The following is a 17,293-nucleotide window of genomic DNA, read 5'->3' as shown; positions in this document are numbered from 1 at the left end:
GGAGTCGTCATACTTTTTTTCTTCCCAAATTTCAAACTGTTTGTTGGAAGAAAAACGGGGGGAAAAAATGTATCCACTGCGATATGATGAAAAAGCCCTTTTTTCTTCTCTCTGCCCTCCTCAAGCCACACGTCTTTTAAAAACAGCGAGAATGTGCAAACGTGATCATTTGCAAAGCATTACTGTTGTGAATTGGGGGGGAACCATCAGCGACAGCCATCTCGGAACACTGTTGTCCAGCGGCGGCCATTTTGGGATCGGACAAAATGGGAGTCCCGACGGGAGCGATGAGGTAAACACAAATGAGATATTGCACAGACGAGTGAATGAAAAACAGTCTCTTTCCAACAGCCTAGCCTGTGCATAGAAGGAATAGAATAAAGCACTTATGGTGTTTGCGGACCCCCAAGCCAGCCTCGTAAATGTAAAGCTTTTTTTATGACTTCTGTGGAATCCACACCAGCTTTGTAAAAAAAAAAAGAAAAAAAAAAAAAAAAGAAAAAAACCATGATTGCGAAAGTTGTTGGCAAGAAAAATGAAAGACCTGAAATCCCAGCAAAAAAAAGTTTTTGTTGCATGGAGAAAAATCTCTCAAGTGTCATTCTGTGAGAATAAATAGCATTTGTGTGAATATGCCAAAACGTTTCTTTTCCCGGACCAAAAATAAAAAACAAAAAATAAAAAACAAAAGCATAAATCCATGTCGTTAATCCAATCCTGTTTCTCAATTGATTTGGAGTTCAATCCGCTTTTTATTTATGCGTTTCCAGTCATTATCTGTGGAGCACCACGAAGGCCTCCAGTTTTTCCGGGATGTTCCCCTGGTAGCGGAGGCCGTGCTTGACGATGACGCGGGCGGCCAGGCACTGCAGCGTGGTGTGATTGATGGGCTGGACGACGTTGCGCGCCAACTCCTTTTCGTCCAGGAGTTCGCAGGCCGTCTGCCGGAAGGCATTGGTGCTGTCGAAGTGAGCGCCGCCCGACACCAGCAGGTTCATGATGTCGGCGTGGCCATTGGACGCGGCTATGTGCAGCGGGCTGTCAGGCCGCAGCGGTGGGGGGGGGGGGGGGGGGGGTAAAACATAGTGGTTTCAAACAGTGGGCTCCAAAAACTTTTTAACTCTCACTGAGCAATTTTCAAGTCAACTACATTTCTTTATCAAGATATGTGATTCTCAGAGGTACGCAGCCTCCCTCTAGTGGTACACAAAAGAATTACTTAAATGTTCAACTGTGCATTATGATATAGTGGCTTAATTAAAAAAAAAATCCAGTACAGTAAATTTGTTGAGTACAGTTCAGTTGTCTTTTTTTCTTTTTTTAATTTGAATTTAATCTTGTACAAAAGTTTGTTTTCACAAATTTAGGTACCTTATTTTTAAATTGATGTGCTTGCTGTAATTTAAGCAACTTAATATTGTTCAACTAAACATTAACATTCAAGCATTATTTTTTAAGACAATTAATGAATGGAAATAAAGAAACTAGGGTGGTTAAGACAGACCTGTTGTCGTCGTCGTCTCGGCTGTTGACGTCGCCGCCGCACTCGAGCAGGATGGCGGTGACTGTGAGCGAGGGGAACTTGCAGACCGGGTAGCGGCCCACGCAGGTGGTGTTACGGTCGGCCGCAAGGTGGAGCGGACTGAAGCCATTCTTGCCGCGCGGCTGCAGCTTTAGAAACCTGCACGTGTGCAAGAGAAGACAAGAAAAACATTTTTATTAAAAAAAAAAAAAAAAAAGTTTTCATTGATACTGTCTTTTGCAATCAAGTAAAATGAGAGCAATTTTTGAGTGCTAATAATAGTAGATATTTAAAACATTTTCATTTTGTTTTACAATGAATTTCTGTATGATTTGTAAAATATTTCAACTTAAATATTAAAAATAATTTTGTTATTTTGAGCAACTTAATCAATTTCTTTTTAAATGTTTCATCATTTATATTTGAATTTGCAATATTTTTTTAATAAAATATTTTATATGTTAACATTTTAAACTCATTTTCATTTTTTTTTAGCATTTTTAAGCACTTCATATATAAATTCTAAAATATTTAAGAACATAATTCGAGCATTTACATCTTTCCATTCATTTTAATTTTAAGCAATTTTTCAAGCACTCTGTGCAAATTATAAAATATTTGAAAGAATTGTTTAAGAAATTAAAACTTGATTAATTGAAAAAAATATTACTTATAAAAAATAAAATACAATTAAATGTTTTCTTGTAATTTAAACACTTTCTGTATAAAACGTAAAACGTAAAAATTGAAACATACCTTTCAAACAAAACTATTGTTTAAACCTTTTTAAAATAAATTCAATTTGAATTGAACAGTCAAGAATTTAAGTATTTTATGTATTAATTGTAAACACTTAACATCACCCTTTAAACATTTAAAAAAATATATAAATTTTCCATGAACATTCCAAGCACTTTCTGTATGAATCTAAATATTTAAAACATTGTTTAGAAGTTTAAAAGATGCAAATGAACTGCATTTTTAAAAATACATTTCATATTCAATTAAAATACAGAAATAAATTTTGATTTCTCAAGCAATTGAAGCACTTTCTGTATGAATCATTTTCTGTTCATTTTAATTTTGAGAGGTTTTCAAGTATTTCCTGTATAAATTGTAAAATACAAACTATAATAGATTTTATTTCATCAGGTATTTTGTGCCATTTATCCTTAGTCTTTATACGAGGGGCAGTCAAAAAAATAATGTGCCCGATTGAACCTACTAATACCTGATTCTGAAATGTTGTTCAAATACTTGATTTAAGAAATGTTTGATTAATTTTGTATATGTATTTTTTCCATGTATTTGTAGTTTAAATTAAATTGGGCTCGTTACTTTTGACTGCCCCTCGTACGTTAGTAAATTTGGTGTGTTCTGCGTGAATCCACTGTACCTATAGATGGTCTCCTTCTTCAAGTGGTCTTGCTCCATGGTGCACGGCACCTTCTCCAGCAGACAGACGAGGTGCAGGATGATGGACAGCGCCTTGCTCAGCTGGGCTGGGTCCGGCGGCAGCGAGCGCCTCTGGCGGACGGCGCGGTCAATCTCCAGCACGCTTTTGGACAGGATGCCCATCAGATCCTCGAAGGACACAGACGTACCCAGCAGGCCCTTGGCGCGGTCCTGCAGCATGAAGGAGAAGAGCTCGGCGAACGACAGCAGGCTGGATGCCGTCATGGGGCTCAGGGGGTCGAGGTTGCTCTGCTGCATGTCGAGGGCGTACTTCCACAGGTTGATGCAGCGCTCGAAGTTGCCCGAGTCGGCGTAGACGGCGCCACGGTACCGAATGTAGTAGGACGTATCCGGGTGCTGCGGGCCCAGGATTCGCTCACGGATGAGCAGGGCCTGCATGCGCATCTCGTCGGGGTCTGATATGAGCCCGTCCAGTTCCTCAGCATTTGTCACCTGGAAAATGGGCAGCGAGGTTATTCCATGTGTCCCAGCCATGCAGGGACCATTCAAGTCCTCGTAAAACTCCTTAGTTAAGGCGTGAGAACCCTAATGAAATTACATGGTGTCTTACTTCTAAAATCACATTTTGTAGGGCTTCAACATACTCAAATGTGTGTCATTTGTGTACAAGTGTGTCCAATAGACCTTTCAATTATGTTTGTTAACAATAGGCAACAGGGTACTCGGTGGCGGAAAAGCAAGCGTCTACCACTGAACTGAACGGAAAATGATGACAAAAACTTGAGTTTGGCGTGCACCACCAGATATCCCTTTTTTAGGCGCACATTTGAGAAATTAGGTTGCAGGTGCGACCATATTGGTCACGCCCTAGAGCCCTGCATAAGGTGTGGCCGTAGCTTGGCGGGGAAGTTTGATGATTCGCCATGCTACATGAAAACAAGAGCCCGAGCGTTACAAAATCTTACCATCTACCACCAGTGACACGAAATCTGCATGTTGATCACGACAGGATGCATGAATATATATTGAAAAAAAAAAAAACATCAATTTGATGACACGTTTCAAGTTTTCTTTGAAGGACTTTTCTCAGCAAATTGAACCAGGCATACTAGATGGAAGAATTACTCTTAATTGCAAAAGTAGTTTTTATCATAGGCCGTGGATGGAGCTTGGCAGCAAAGTTTGAGGATTTGCCATGAAAACAAACTCTTAGAACTGCTCGGAGAATATCCATACATCATGTTTCAAAATGAAAACTAAGCCCCCAGCAATGAGTTTCGATTGGCAACATGACATTTGGTAGACATGCCTATTATGAGTAAATTCACACAAAAAGTCTCAAGAAACCATGCTTGAAAAGACAGGCTGTCCGCCATTTTCATTTAAAACTGCAATTTTAGGGTCGATGTGTTGTTTTACTGTGTACCCCGTCTCCCGCCCGAATATAGCTGGGATAGGCTCCAGCAGCCCGCAACCCGCGTGAGGAAAAGCAGTTAAGAAAATGGATGGATGGATGGTGTTCTTTTATGGGGTCCTTCAAAGGTGGACATGTCAGAGATTTGGTGTGATTGCTATTTAAATCACATATACTAGACAGATGCTTGAAAATGAATTGTGAAACATTTGTTTCCATCATTGCGGATGGCGGGAGTATTCAAGCAAAGTTTGACTCCCCCCCATAAAATAAAAACAATAACTCATCTCCACACAATCTGGTCCCCAGCCCTACGTTATTGCACAAGGCAGTTTTAAAGACTCACCTCCCGGGCATAGTCGTACGCCATAATCAGCTGCTTGGGTTCAGGTTTATGGACCACGCTGTTGCTGTCCATGTATCTGAATTCCATGGCTTTCTTCCAGTATTTCAAGGCTCCCAGCAGGTCTCTCTTTTTGTCTACAAACGTGGCTCCCAGGAGCTCCAGGGCGTCGATGCGTTCCTTGTGGCTCGTCTAAGCAAGAGAGAAAAGTCAAATTTTTGCTTTTGGAAGTAGGATCAGAAGCGAGACGCCGTGCCCTGGTTGGAAAGCCTCACCTGGTGGTGCGCGGTCAGGTAGTCGACAATGTTGGTGTGGCCCGTGACGCTGGCGGATAGCAGTGGCGTCATGCCGTAGCCGTCCTGCTCCATGGACGCACTGTACTGCAGCAACATACGCATAATCTCCAGACTGCCCGACTCGGCGCAGTCGTGAAGTGCTGTGTTGCCTAAAAGAAAAGCCCCAAAACCAAATTGTTAAAAGGTTTCGTTGTTCAACAACTCTGAGCTATTTGAGTTAATATTCTGAGGAAAAGACATGTAAAACCCTGAGAGCGTTTCTCCCTGGCTTTTTTTAGGGGTGGCAATGAATGAATTTTGGGTTAATACCTCAGTCTATTTTGTGCAATTGGTTGTTGATTGGGGTCTTCTGACAGAAAATGAAGTCATTTTTACAGCATTTCATATTCTAATAACACTCACTCAAATTAACTCAAATTTTGAAGTGACTTGTAGAAACTAAAATGTTTGTTTTACTTCTTTTTTTTTTTTTTTTTTTTTTTTTTTTTTTTTTTTTTTTAGAGTTACGACAGAAAATCAGAGGATTTGTTTTTCTATCCAGCTAAAGATTGACTAAAATTAAAGCTCTGTCATCCTGAAATCTGATATAAACTCTATCGCCAGTTAAAAATGTTTTTTTTATTAAACATCCGACATACAATGTTTCAAAGTTCTACCGGCGTGCAATGAACTGTTTTCCGCAGCGGGGCAAGAATACGTGGTCACACGGCACCAGAAGGCATGCTGTTTTTTTATTTGATTGTTTTACATTTATGGCCAAGAAATAATTTATTTTACTAGTGAATTGGCGCAGGTTAGTGATAGACTCCGGCACATACCACCTTACGTACAAATTCGGGATACGTCGCAGCCATACAACTCTGTTGCAAACAGAGTGCTCCCATGTATTTCTACATTGAATATATTCATAATTGGTGAACAAACAAGATACTTTTCATTGACTAGCCGCGTCACCACAGGAAATTCTCATTCCAACAAGAAATGGCAAAATTACAAGCTTTAACTGCAGCTTGACAGGGATTTCTCGGGCTAATAACGTGTTCTCCTTACACACTGAGTCATGCTTGCTTTTGCATGGCAGCCAGGTCGCATCAACAGGTAAAACCTGGCGGGCCAGGGATTTAGGACTATGTGGTATTCTGAGCAACTAGCAACACGCACTAGTGTGTGTACTGTATAATTGCTGCTCTAAACACCCAAATTGTTGTACCAAATTATACCACATGGCATAGTATTACTAAAATCCAAAACTATAGAAGACCATTGTGTTTTATTCATAAATGTGTTAGATATATTTGTACTTTTCCCCCCAATGTAATTGACTATTTACCATCTCTTTTACATGTAATTTATTTTGAGCTTTTGTACATTGTTTTATTTGTAATGTATTTTTTTTCTCTTTTTCTTTTACATTTGTATGGATTGGGTTCATATAGCAGTCTTTTTATTCCCCTATTTAGCGACACTAGAGGGACAAAATATTAGAAACACCACTACAAAGTCCAACAATAATAAATCCCATTGTTAAATTAATACAATTTTATCTTTCCTAGTTTGATTTTAAAATAAAGCATGTTTTTTTATTTGTCCAATGTTTCATTTGTTTTGGATTTTTGTGTTATACATATTTTTATTTGGGACATTTATATAAGGGTGGGCAATTCATTTTCCAAAGGGTCCACGTGAGAAACTGGAACAGTTGCTTCTACTTGCCTTGAATGACTGCAGCAGAAATATTACATTTCCTGCTTGGATTTGACCCACATACCAACCATTATTTGAGGTATTTTTGGACTTCTCAGCATAAAAAAAAAGGGTGGTGGGCAGGGGATAAAAAAAGAAGGTTATTTGATGCAACTTGTTTCCAGTGGACTGACTGCAACAATAATCTTATTCAACGACTCTGAGCAAGTGTATTTGAGGATTAATGTCAACAAGCTTGTACCTGATTTAGGAGTTAGGGATGTTCTTGATTAAAACCGTTGTCTGCGCGGTGACCCCACCTCCTGCGGCCAGCCCGATCTCAGGGCAGACCGAGATGGCCAACATTCCGGCCTCGGAAGGAGGGACCAGTTATTCCCGCCGCTGTGCTGATAAGCAAACGCCGTACCTAGCGTGACCGAGTATACATGCCCTTTCACCACCCCTCCACTTTACAGGATGACAACACTTGTGACCATGGCAACTGTCTAATATGGCTTACAATCAAATCTCACCTCTCCGAGGCACAAAGACAAATGGCGCGGCAACTTAGCAAATTGGTACACTGAAATCTAGGTGCATATTTAGTGAGTGGTTTTTTTATGATTTGGCCTATATACACCACCACAATGGATTTTAAATAAAACTGTATGTGTGACTGACGTGTGCTTTCTTTTAGCTTTAAGTAGTTTCACAAAAATAAGACTTCTACCAGTTGATCATTTTCTCAAAAGTAACTGCGCATACAGATTGGGGAAGGCCTTTATACAAACCACAATTTTGGAATAATAGTAAAACAATCATAACATATTACAATTTGCATCAAGTGAAAGTGGCGTTTTAACAACAATGTTATGGGGCCATTACATCAATGACCAGTCGATTTAAACACAAATTGTCATTAAGCACGCAGTTAATTCACCTCTCATACTGCTCAGGGAACTCAATTAGAATGTAGTAAGACTACATGCTAATTCACCTGAGAGACTGTATATATTCTTCCGCCAGCTGTTTTGCTTAGTAACAGTTCAAATGGGCTCAGTAGTTAACTAACACATTTAAGTGTGTGAAGAATATGGTAGCTATTAGCTAAACATATTTGGGACTGATGGGGGTGGGGGGTAATTTGATAGAGTCATTTATTGGTCTTACGGGGTTGACACACCAGATGAATAAATGGGACCTAGCACAAATTAAAGGGACAGCCTATACTTGAGGAAACTGTATCATTTCTGATACCCGTGAAAGATGCGTCATTCCACATAAAACACTGTTAATTCCTAAATGTAATGTTTTGTAAAACGTCTTAAATTAAAGCTATGAAGTCTACAGTTAAATCACATCTTAACTGTTTTAATTAAAACACAACGCAGTAGTGTGAATTGCATAAAGGAAACAATCGTAACTGTCACTGTCCAGATAACTCCTAGCTAATTCATAGTCTACTCAACTCAACACGTTTGCTGGATGGTTTGCTTTGTCCATTCACCGTCCTAAACACTGACATGTGCGTGTTCATTTATGTCACGGGTTTGCCTCAACGTTTGTCCCTTGAGCTGGTTTTATTGTGCAGCATCCTGTGCTCATTTGGTTTAAGGACTTGCCACCCCACCCCAAGTGCAAAAGGACCTGAAACATAAGTCAAGCCGAGATTTGAGAATGATCAAAAAACTCCACTTTTCGATATAACGGTCAGGGTGGTAAACCATCGACCAAAGGTAATCAGTGTGGCATGCTAGCATGTGAAGCTGGGTACACTCACCAATAATCTCGCCAAAATTGAGCATTCCCTCCAATTTACGATCAAAGCATGGCAAATCCAATGTCTCCAAAAGATTATCCTACCAGATTATCCTGTGGTGTGTGGTGGGCAAAGAGTGATTTCCCCTCCCTGATCTGCTTTGACAATGATTGTAATTGTATTTCAAACCTGTTCAACATTTAAGATCGCAAAACCTTGTGTGTGGCCAACCCAGAAACTCCGTGATTGTGACATGAAACCGAATGATGGGCAATCAGCAAGATCACTGCAGCTCTTTCTAGACACAAAAAGAAGAGCAACGGGTGTGTCGAGTAGTTGTAAAACGTCTCACAACTTCACCACAATAGAAATGACAAGAGTTCTCAATGGCAACGTACGTAGCAGATACAGAGTACAACAAAGTTAGCAGATACAGAGTACACCAAACAATCTAAGTCCCCTAAATACACACTTGCTGACCTTTTTCCTTGTCATGTGTCTCTTTCACAAGAACAAATAAAACATCTAGATGTTAAAAATCAATATATGTACCCCTGCTTTGTCTTTTCTATTCGAGATGAAGTTGGCATAAGAGACCCCTTTATGATGCCTGCCAAGATTATCAATTTTAGTCGCCCCTCCCGACCATATAACAACTGATCGCATTCCTTCCAGTGGTGGCTAACCAGCATAATTGAGTTACTTGGTGATGATTACTTGGCTCATTTGTACCAGTACAGTAGGTAGGGGGAAGCTAGCTAGCTTCGCCTACACCCTTAAAAATGTATCCTTCCATGCCACAATTTGTAGACCAGTTTGGTGTCATGATTTAAATTCCCAAGTGTTATGCATTTGTCATTTAGGCTACTGTGATTTGTTGAAACGAAAAGCATTGTGGATATATAACTAGCAGGAAGCATGTGCTCCAATATCTGTCATGTAGCGTGAGCCACAGGCTGAATAACATGTGCTGCTGCTGTTTAATAAAGGGTTAACTTTGTTAAAGTGAAGTGTCTTATGTGGACCCAGACCCCTACACAACACCAAGCGAAGCGGAGACGTATTGGACGAGCCGAACCGGGCATATGATAGATGTAGAACTGTATTTGATTTACAGTTGAAAGTTGAGCAGAGCGTGTTTGCAGCACCAACAAGCAATCAATACATATTTCCAACAACTGCAATTGGCCTGAGTAATCTATATGAAGTGAAAGTATCATCTCCTCACACACAGTGACATCTTTGATCGTGGTGGCCAAACATTCCAACTTGATGGTTTTTAGCTAAGCGGCGCACTACTATTTGTAGATAGCACATGGAGCGTGTGGTGTGTGTTCTTGACAGGGTTCCAAAGGGGTGGGAAACGGCCACCAAGTTTCCAGTACATTGAATGAGAAGCTAAGAAGGGGAGTTATGGAAAAATTCCAAATTGGAAACTAACCCTGGAAATTAAATGGGACTTGAGGGTAATTGAAAAGAATTGTATTGTAATCGACCATGCAGATAAACATTTTGACATAAGCAGACATCCACACAAAATAGATTTTTGATTTAGAACCTTTTTTTTTTTTTTTTTTTTGCACTTCACTGAGTGGTGGGGTACCTGAAGCTTGCATGCAACTCAAATTTTGGCTTCAAAAGATCAGGAAACGGCTCTTAACTCTGAAAACTCACAAACTTGAGGCACTCTTTTGTCAACGTACCACTGTACTTGCATGAAATCAGTTTTTTGTCAGGATTATGCTAAATATTTCCCAACTATATTCAAGTTCCCGATTCAACCCAGCCTTCAAATTTGTAAATTCCTAGTTTATTAATGTTAATTCCCATACATTTCCATAGAAAGTGTCCCAGATTTTTTTCAATTCCTAATCATTGAGGACCATGTTGTTGTAGCAATGTCACAAGTGGCCGCCAGCTTTGTGAAATGTTCTTTTAAAAAAATAAAAAAATTAAAAAAAACATGGCATGTGCACTTCATATACGTCTAAAATCCTCCATAACAAATAAATTCAGGGAAAAAAACAATTAATTACTAAAGTAAATGACCTATTCTACCGCCCACACTGTTATTCTCACCGATAATATTCCAGTTGCGCTAATTGGCAAATTACGCTGTTAGATACATCACGTAATTTTGTCGTGTCAACATCTCGGAATTTCGCCCTGTACAAACCATTGGTGGATATTTTTAACTGAAAATGTTCAGCCAATCGGAGAAGGGGTGCCCCGGGTAGCAGACTAAATGAGACGGTCGAGGAGATATACAGGAAGTCCTCGAGTTACGACGCACTCGACCTACGACGTTTCGACTTTACGACGCCCGTGCCTCGTCCGCCATTTTGTCCCAGCACCATAGTGTTTCTGCTTAGCTAGTGCATAGTGCTTGTCTGTGTTTGTGCGGCGGAAGTATCTTTGCCTTTTTCGCCCTCCTTTTTTCACACTCTCAGCAGTAATGGTAAGTACAGTATCTTATTTTTTTTATTTTAATTTCTTTGTACAAACTGTTAACCTTTCCTGCTACAGTCACCTGACCGTGGTCGGAAGACGCAGGCGTTAACTCCCTTCTCTCGTTGCACAGCTGAGCTGGGTGGCGGCAACAATAAAGGCACGAAGCACCGATTTGCTGCTTTAATGGCTTTATTAGCTCCTCTGCACAGTCAACGTCAACGGGTCCTCCGCTAATCGCAACTCTTCCCCGGTCGCAGTCACTACACTTGCTACTGTACACACTCGCACTGGCACGCACTCCTTCCTCCTTCGCAGTCCCGCCGGACGACGCCTGCGCAGTCCCGCCGGGCGACGCTTGCGCAGTCCCGTCTCACTCACACATCGACGCACACGCCCACACACACTGAGCTTGCTGTCACAATCACGTGGGACAACACCCATAACAGAAGTATTTCGCCGTAAATTTAGAGCGTCAGCCTCACAGTTCTGAGGACCCGGGTTCAATCCCCGGCCCCGCCTGTGTGGAGTTTGCATGTTCTCCCCGTGCCTGCGTGGGTTTTCTCCGGGCACTCCGGTTTCCTCCCACATCCCAAAAACATGTATTAATTGGAGACTCTAAATTGCCCGTAGGCATGACTGTGAGTGCGAATGGTTGTTTCTATGTGCCCTGCGATTGGCTGGCAACCAGTTCAGGGTGTACCCCGCCTCCTGCCCGATGACAGCTGGGATAGGCTCCAGCACGCCCGCGACCCTAGTGAGGAGAAGCGGCTCAGAAAATGGATGGATGGATGGATGATTGCAATTAAGTTACTTCACCCACACCAAACCTTTACAGCATGATTCGACAGAACGGCAGCATGTTTACGTACAACCTTTAGCGCTAGCACTAGCTTGCTAAGCTACATAACGTTTTTGTTGCCTGCTTGCGAGCCGTATCGTATTAAAAGTGAACATACCTCAAGCAAGCCTTAAACGAACATCCTCTCCTGTCCTGAGCACCGGTGACCACCAACACACGTTTTCCCCCATTTTGTCCTTGTAATACAGTCGGCACGATCCACTCTTGTTGTCGTGGCAGTGGTAACGAGTGTATCCGTGGTAACGAGTGTATCCGGTCGCCTTTGAGTTGACAAGATAAAGTCCAATGATCGTAAAAAACGGGATGTGGTGGTATCGGAATACAAAATGTTATTGCAGTAGTCTAAGGCTAAAAATAAACTAGCTTTTGGATTCAAATATACTGTGCTCGATGGCGACGCGGAGTCAATGTCTTTTGCGGAGCCGATCAATGGCGAATGACATTAAAGCCGATCAGCATACAATGCTACTTATCGGCCGATACCGATCAGGCCGATAAAATTGGTGTAAAGTCTAGTATAAAGCTCTGCAAGATGACATACTTTCTATCGTGACTTGTTCACTTTAGTTGAGTGAGTCATGCAATTGCTTGGCCTATTGTTTTTGTTGTTCCAGACTGGTACACCAGACAGAACAAGCACAAAAGGTGCAAATGTGAATGATTGTTTGTCTACGTGCCCTGGGGGGCCACCAGTCTAGGGTGCAAACCACTTCTCACCAAATGTCAACTGGGGATAGACTCCTGCTCACCTGCCATCCCAATGAGGACATGTGTAATAGAAAATGGATGAATGTATTTGTTTTGCATTAAACGTGCAATCATTTTGTGGATGCAGTTTGTAGTCTGTGTGTGTGTGTGTGTGTGTGTGTATCAGGAGAGTCAGAGGGGGCCAAACTGCACTGCTAAATAAGGTAACACACAATACTGCCAACAGTCACTCCCGAGCGTGAGGCCAGGTTGTCTCATTATCCGTCCATTCATCATCATATGAACCGAGGGGTGTTTTTTTTTTTTTAATAAAATGTTGTTTAGCTACATGAGAGGGGAAAATATTAGAAACAGTTCTCGGAATGACTACAATAATGTTAAATGAATACCTCTTTGACCGTGTCAATGAAAATTACAAAAATGTACATGTAAAGGTATCTTTTTTTATGATTTTAGAGGTACCATACGATAGGGGGACCACAGTTTAGAGTTGTCTTGGCATAGACATTTCAAAGTTAGGAATAACAATGACTTATCATGCACCACAAGAAGGCACACACTTACTGATTTTCATTTGATTGCTATATAATTATGGTCTACATTTGTTTGTCATACAAATATTTACTACTGCATTAGCGTGGGTTACAGGTTAAGCTGCTGGAATGGAACTCTTACAAACGGAGTACACTGCAGAAGTCAGTTTATAACAATGGTATACCAGTAGAGCTGGTCCTCTGTTTCCAAAATTGCGATATATGATTTGAGGTTATGAACGGCATGTAACAAACTACAACCCCAATTCCAATTAAGTTGGGATGTTGTGTTAAACATAAATAAAAACACAATACAATGATTTGCAAATCATGTTCAACCTGTACTTGATTGAGTACACTACAAAGACAATATGTAATGTTCAAACTGATAAACTTTATTGTTTATCAGTTTGCAAATAATCATTAACTTTGAATTTTATGGCTGAAACATTTTCCCAAAAAGCTGAGACAGGTGGCAAAAAAGACTGAAAAGGTTGAGGAATGCTCATCAAACACCTGTTTGGAACATCTCACAGGTGAACAGGCTAATTGGGAACAGGTGGGTGCCATGATTGGGTACAAAAGGAGCTTCCCTGAATTGCTCAGTCATTCACAAGCAAAGATGGGGCGAGGTTCGCCTCTTTGTGAAGAAGTGCGTGGGAAACTAGTCGAATAGTTTAAGGACAATGTTCCTCAACGTACAAATGCAAGGAATTTAGGGATTTCCTGATCTACAGTCAATAATATCATCAAAAGGTTCAGAGAATCTGGAGAAATCACTGCATGTAAGCGGCTAGGCCGAAAACCATCATTGAATGCCCGTGACCTTCGATCCTTCAGGCGGCATTGCTTCAAAAGCCGACATCAATGTGTAAATGATATCACCACATGGGCTCAGGAACACTTCAGAAAACCAATATTAGTAAATACAGTTTGGCGCTACATTCGTAAGTGCAACTTGAAACTCTACTATGCAAAGCAAAAGCCATTTATCAACAACACCCAGAAAGGCCGCCGGCTTTTCTGGGCCCGAGCTGATGAAAAGATGAAAAGTGGAAACATGTTCTGTGGTCCGGCGAGTCCACATTTCAAATTGTTTTTGGAAATTGTGGACGTCGTGTTCTCCGGGCCAAAGAGGAAAAGAACCATCCGGACTGTTATGGACGCAACGTTCAAAAGCCAGCATCTGTGATGGTATGGGGCTGTGTTAGTGCCAATGGCATGGGTAACTTACACATCTGTGAAGGCACAATTAATGCTTAAATACAGGTTTTGTAGAAACATATGCTGCCATCCAAGCAAGGTCTTCTTTATGGACGCCCTGCTTATTTCAGCAAGACAATGCCAAACCACATTTGGCACGTGTTACAGCAGTGTGGCTTAGTAGTAAAACCGTGCGGGAACTAGACTGGCCTGCCTGCAGTCCCGACCTGTCTCCCATTGAAAATGTGTGGCTCATTATGAAGCGTATAATACGACAACGGAGACCCCGGACTGTTGAACAGCTGAAGCTCTACATCAAGCAAGAATGGGAAAGAATTCAGCTTCAACAATTAGTGTCCTTCCTTAGTTACCAAACGTTTATTGAATGTTGTGAAAAGAAAAGGTGATGTAACACAGTGGTAAACATGACCCTGTCCCCGCTTTTTGGGAAATTGTGGCAGCCATAAAATTCTTAGTCAATGATTATTTGCTAAAAACAATAAAGTTTATCAGTTTGAACATTAAACATATTGTCTTTGTAGTGTATTCAATTAAATATAGGTCGAACATGATTTGCGAATCATTGTATTCGGTTTTTATTTATGTTTAACACAACGTCCCAACTTCATTGGAATTGGGGTTGTAGTAACAATACCTCGTCATACAGTAAACTTGACGAAGCGGTACGAGCGTAGTACTTCTATGATATGTACTGTACTGAAGAGTAGTCAAAAGCGTGTGAATATTCTCGTTTATCCAGGTAATTACATTCTCAGGGTATTAAATTAATCACAACCAGAAAAAAATATACAGTATACACATTCTGGACACAGAAGACGGATGGTTTGAAAGAGGGGTGAGAGAGGCCATCTGTGTTAAGGTTGAAAAACCATCTCTAAACATATCCCACATACATTCCTTACAAAGAGACTCAATAATTTAGCGCCTTAACAATTAAACAAACAACACAACCTCATTCGGTCTTCGGGTGGCTCCACAACCACTTTGACTACTGGATGTAATATTAACGAGAGATTCCAGGGCCTCTTTGCAATCCATCTTAACAATTGCCGTTTTGCATCCCAAAAGAGTGATACCATGCCTGGTTTAGGCCAGTCCAGTTGTGATTTATTCAATCCCCCCAGAGAAAGTCAATAAAGGCTATGCCAGTCAAGGGTGTTAAAATAATTTCTAAATTGCAGACATCTGTCCATGAAAAGATTGAGAATCTGCTTAAAGTGAGGATAACATGTTAAAAAAAAAGCAGTGACGATTAAGTTAAAGTTAAAATGAAGTGGGAAAGGTAGCAATTAAGGAGAAACAGGTTTATTTCTTCACGTTCCATTTTATTGCATTAGTACTGTTTTGATACAGTTCAAGTGTACACTGCTATTTTTTCTCAAAAAAACCGTCACTAAACTATATAGATCTTTTTTAAGCCCTCAAGATGTTTGTCATAGAAATACGCAGGAACAGAATCGCATCATGAATCGAGGGCCCCTATGAGTACATTTCTTATAATAGCACTGCATACCAGTAAATGGTGGTTCTCGGTTTGCGAGCTCCTCCTCATCTGGCAGAAAAAGGCACGCTCAGTTATGGTCGTGGGCTTACCTTTGACACTCTTCCTGTTGACGTCGGCGCCTCTCTCCAGCAGGTACTGCGCGATCTCCTTGTGTCCCTTGTAGCAGGAGATCATCAGACATGTGTGCCCGTGCCTGTTGGCCACCTCCAGGTCGGCCTTGTGCTCCACCAGGTACTTGACGATGTCCAGGTGGCCGTCGAAGCAAGCCGCCCGCAGAGGCGTCGAGTTAGTCAGCGTCGTGCTGTTCACGGAGGCTCCGTGGCCGAGCAGCGACTGCACTACCTTCAGGTGGCCGGCGGCCGAAGCGGCCCATAGCGGCGGGGCGCCCTCGATGGTCTCCCCGTCGAAGTTGACCGAGCCGCCGACCTCGACGGGCGCACGGCAGCACTCCAGCAGGTACTCCACCAGGTCCAGGTGGCCGTAGCGGGAGGCCATGAGGAGCGGCGTTGCGCCGTTAGTCTTCTCGCCCATCAGCTTGGTCACCTCGCGTACGTCTTTGTTCTCCAGGAGCTTTTCGAGCAAGCGGAGCTTCCCGTCTCTTGCCGCGTTGAACACCGCCGTCTTTAAATCCATGTTGGGGGAGGAGAGAAGGGGATACCCGTGAAAGTTACGCGGTAGAAGCAGGTGGAAGGGGAGCCTTTTGTTCACAGCTGCTGAATCTTTGTCCTCCTCTTCAGAATCCGAACGTCGGCGACTCACCCGCCTCGGATTTGAAAGCCAAAGGCTCGATTTTCAACTCTTTGTCCCGGCTCGCCCAACTTCCTCGAACTAGCCAGCTAGCCCAACTAGCTTGGCCCTAGCCTAGCCGCTCTCCGGCTCCCTTTCCTGGTCGACAATCACCCCGAGAAATGTCTCCGCCACCGGGAAGCACGGCCTCCGTTCGAGCTACTTCCCATGCGTGTCATAGTCCCGATACATTACTCGTGTGACGTCGAGCACGGTATTTCCCCGAGGGCCGGGAACGAAGGAAACGGGGAAATCCACCCCCACCGCCAACAACAACAGCCCGCCTAGCTTAACTCTCTCCGGGATATACTCTCGACGTCGTTCGCCAGGCTTTAACTCGACCAAACGTAAACGAGTTGGCCGATAAGTAAATAACGATGAAAATGGTCGTAAGTGGCCCGTGTAGAGCTGGACAAGGACCTCAGCGCCGGAAAGGAGGGGGTGGTGACGGTGAAGTAAACAGGGGGAGGCGGCTGTCCACCCACGGATCCACAGACGATCACGACGCGGCTGGCGTCGAATAGCAGAGTAGAGGAGCAGCGCTGCCCCTTTTCTCTCCTCCGTCGGGTGATTGACGTGCCGCACCTCCAATAGCAGCGCGGCAAGCACGCCAGTAGCCAGTAGCTTAAAAACAAATACTACGCCCGGAAATAATTGAATAAAATGTTCAAACAGTAACAACAAAAGAACCGCAATTGAATCCGTCTATGTTCGTTTTGTATCCATCGAGCCAAATTTTTGACTCCGTTTTTTTGTTTTTTGTTTTTGTGGAAGGATGTGGCAAATGTGGTTGCA

At 42.2% G+C, this 17,293-nt stretch overlaps 1 protein-coding gene across 1 annotated transcript; it reads right to left on the bottom strand.

The window, feature by feature from the left end:
* Positions 1–485: 485 nt before the first annotated feature.
* fem1c (fem-1 homolog c) lies at positions 486–17,008 on the bottom strand. The gene is made up of 6 exons (XM_061671855.1): positions 15,802–17,008; positions 4,971–5,140; positions 4,699–4,887; positions 2,919–3,430; positions 1,505–1,681; positions 486–1,038 (listed from the first exon to the last, which is right to left on the bottom strand). Exons 1-6 carry the CDS (start codon positions 16,343–16,345, stop codon positions 774–776), a joined length of 1,857 nt encoding a protein of 618 aa, XP_061527839.1. The 5' UTR covers positions 16,346–17,008; the 3' UTR covers positions 486–773.
* Positions 17,009–17,293: the final 285 nt, after the last annotated feature.

This window comes from Phycodurus eques, chromosome 3 (assembly GCF_024500275.1).
Source record: "Phycodurus eques isolate BA_2022a chromosome 3, UOR_Pequ_1.1, whole genome shotgun sequence".
In the NCBI taxonomy this organism is placed as follows: domain Eukaryota; kingdom Metazoa; phylum Chordata; class Actinopteri; order Syngnathiformes; family Syngnathidae; genus Phycodurus; species Phycodurus eques.
Note: the sequence above shows the minus strand (reverse complement) of the source record. Positions and strands in the feature narration are given on the sequence as shown.

Coding starts and splice junctions, on each gene's coding strand:
- fem1c (XM_061671855.1), bottom strand. CDS start 16,345: ATGGATTTAAAGACGGCGGTGTTCAACGCGGCAAGAGACGGGAAGCTC. Junction 5,141..15,801: donor CAACAGGAAGAGTGTCAAAG/GTAAGCCCACGA, acceptor CTTTTCTTTTAG/GCAACACAGCACTTCACGAC. Junction 1,682..2,918: donor AAGAAGGAGACCATCTATAG/GTACAGTGGATT, acceptor GCACACGTGCAG/GTTTCTAAAGCTGCAGCCGC.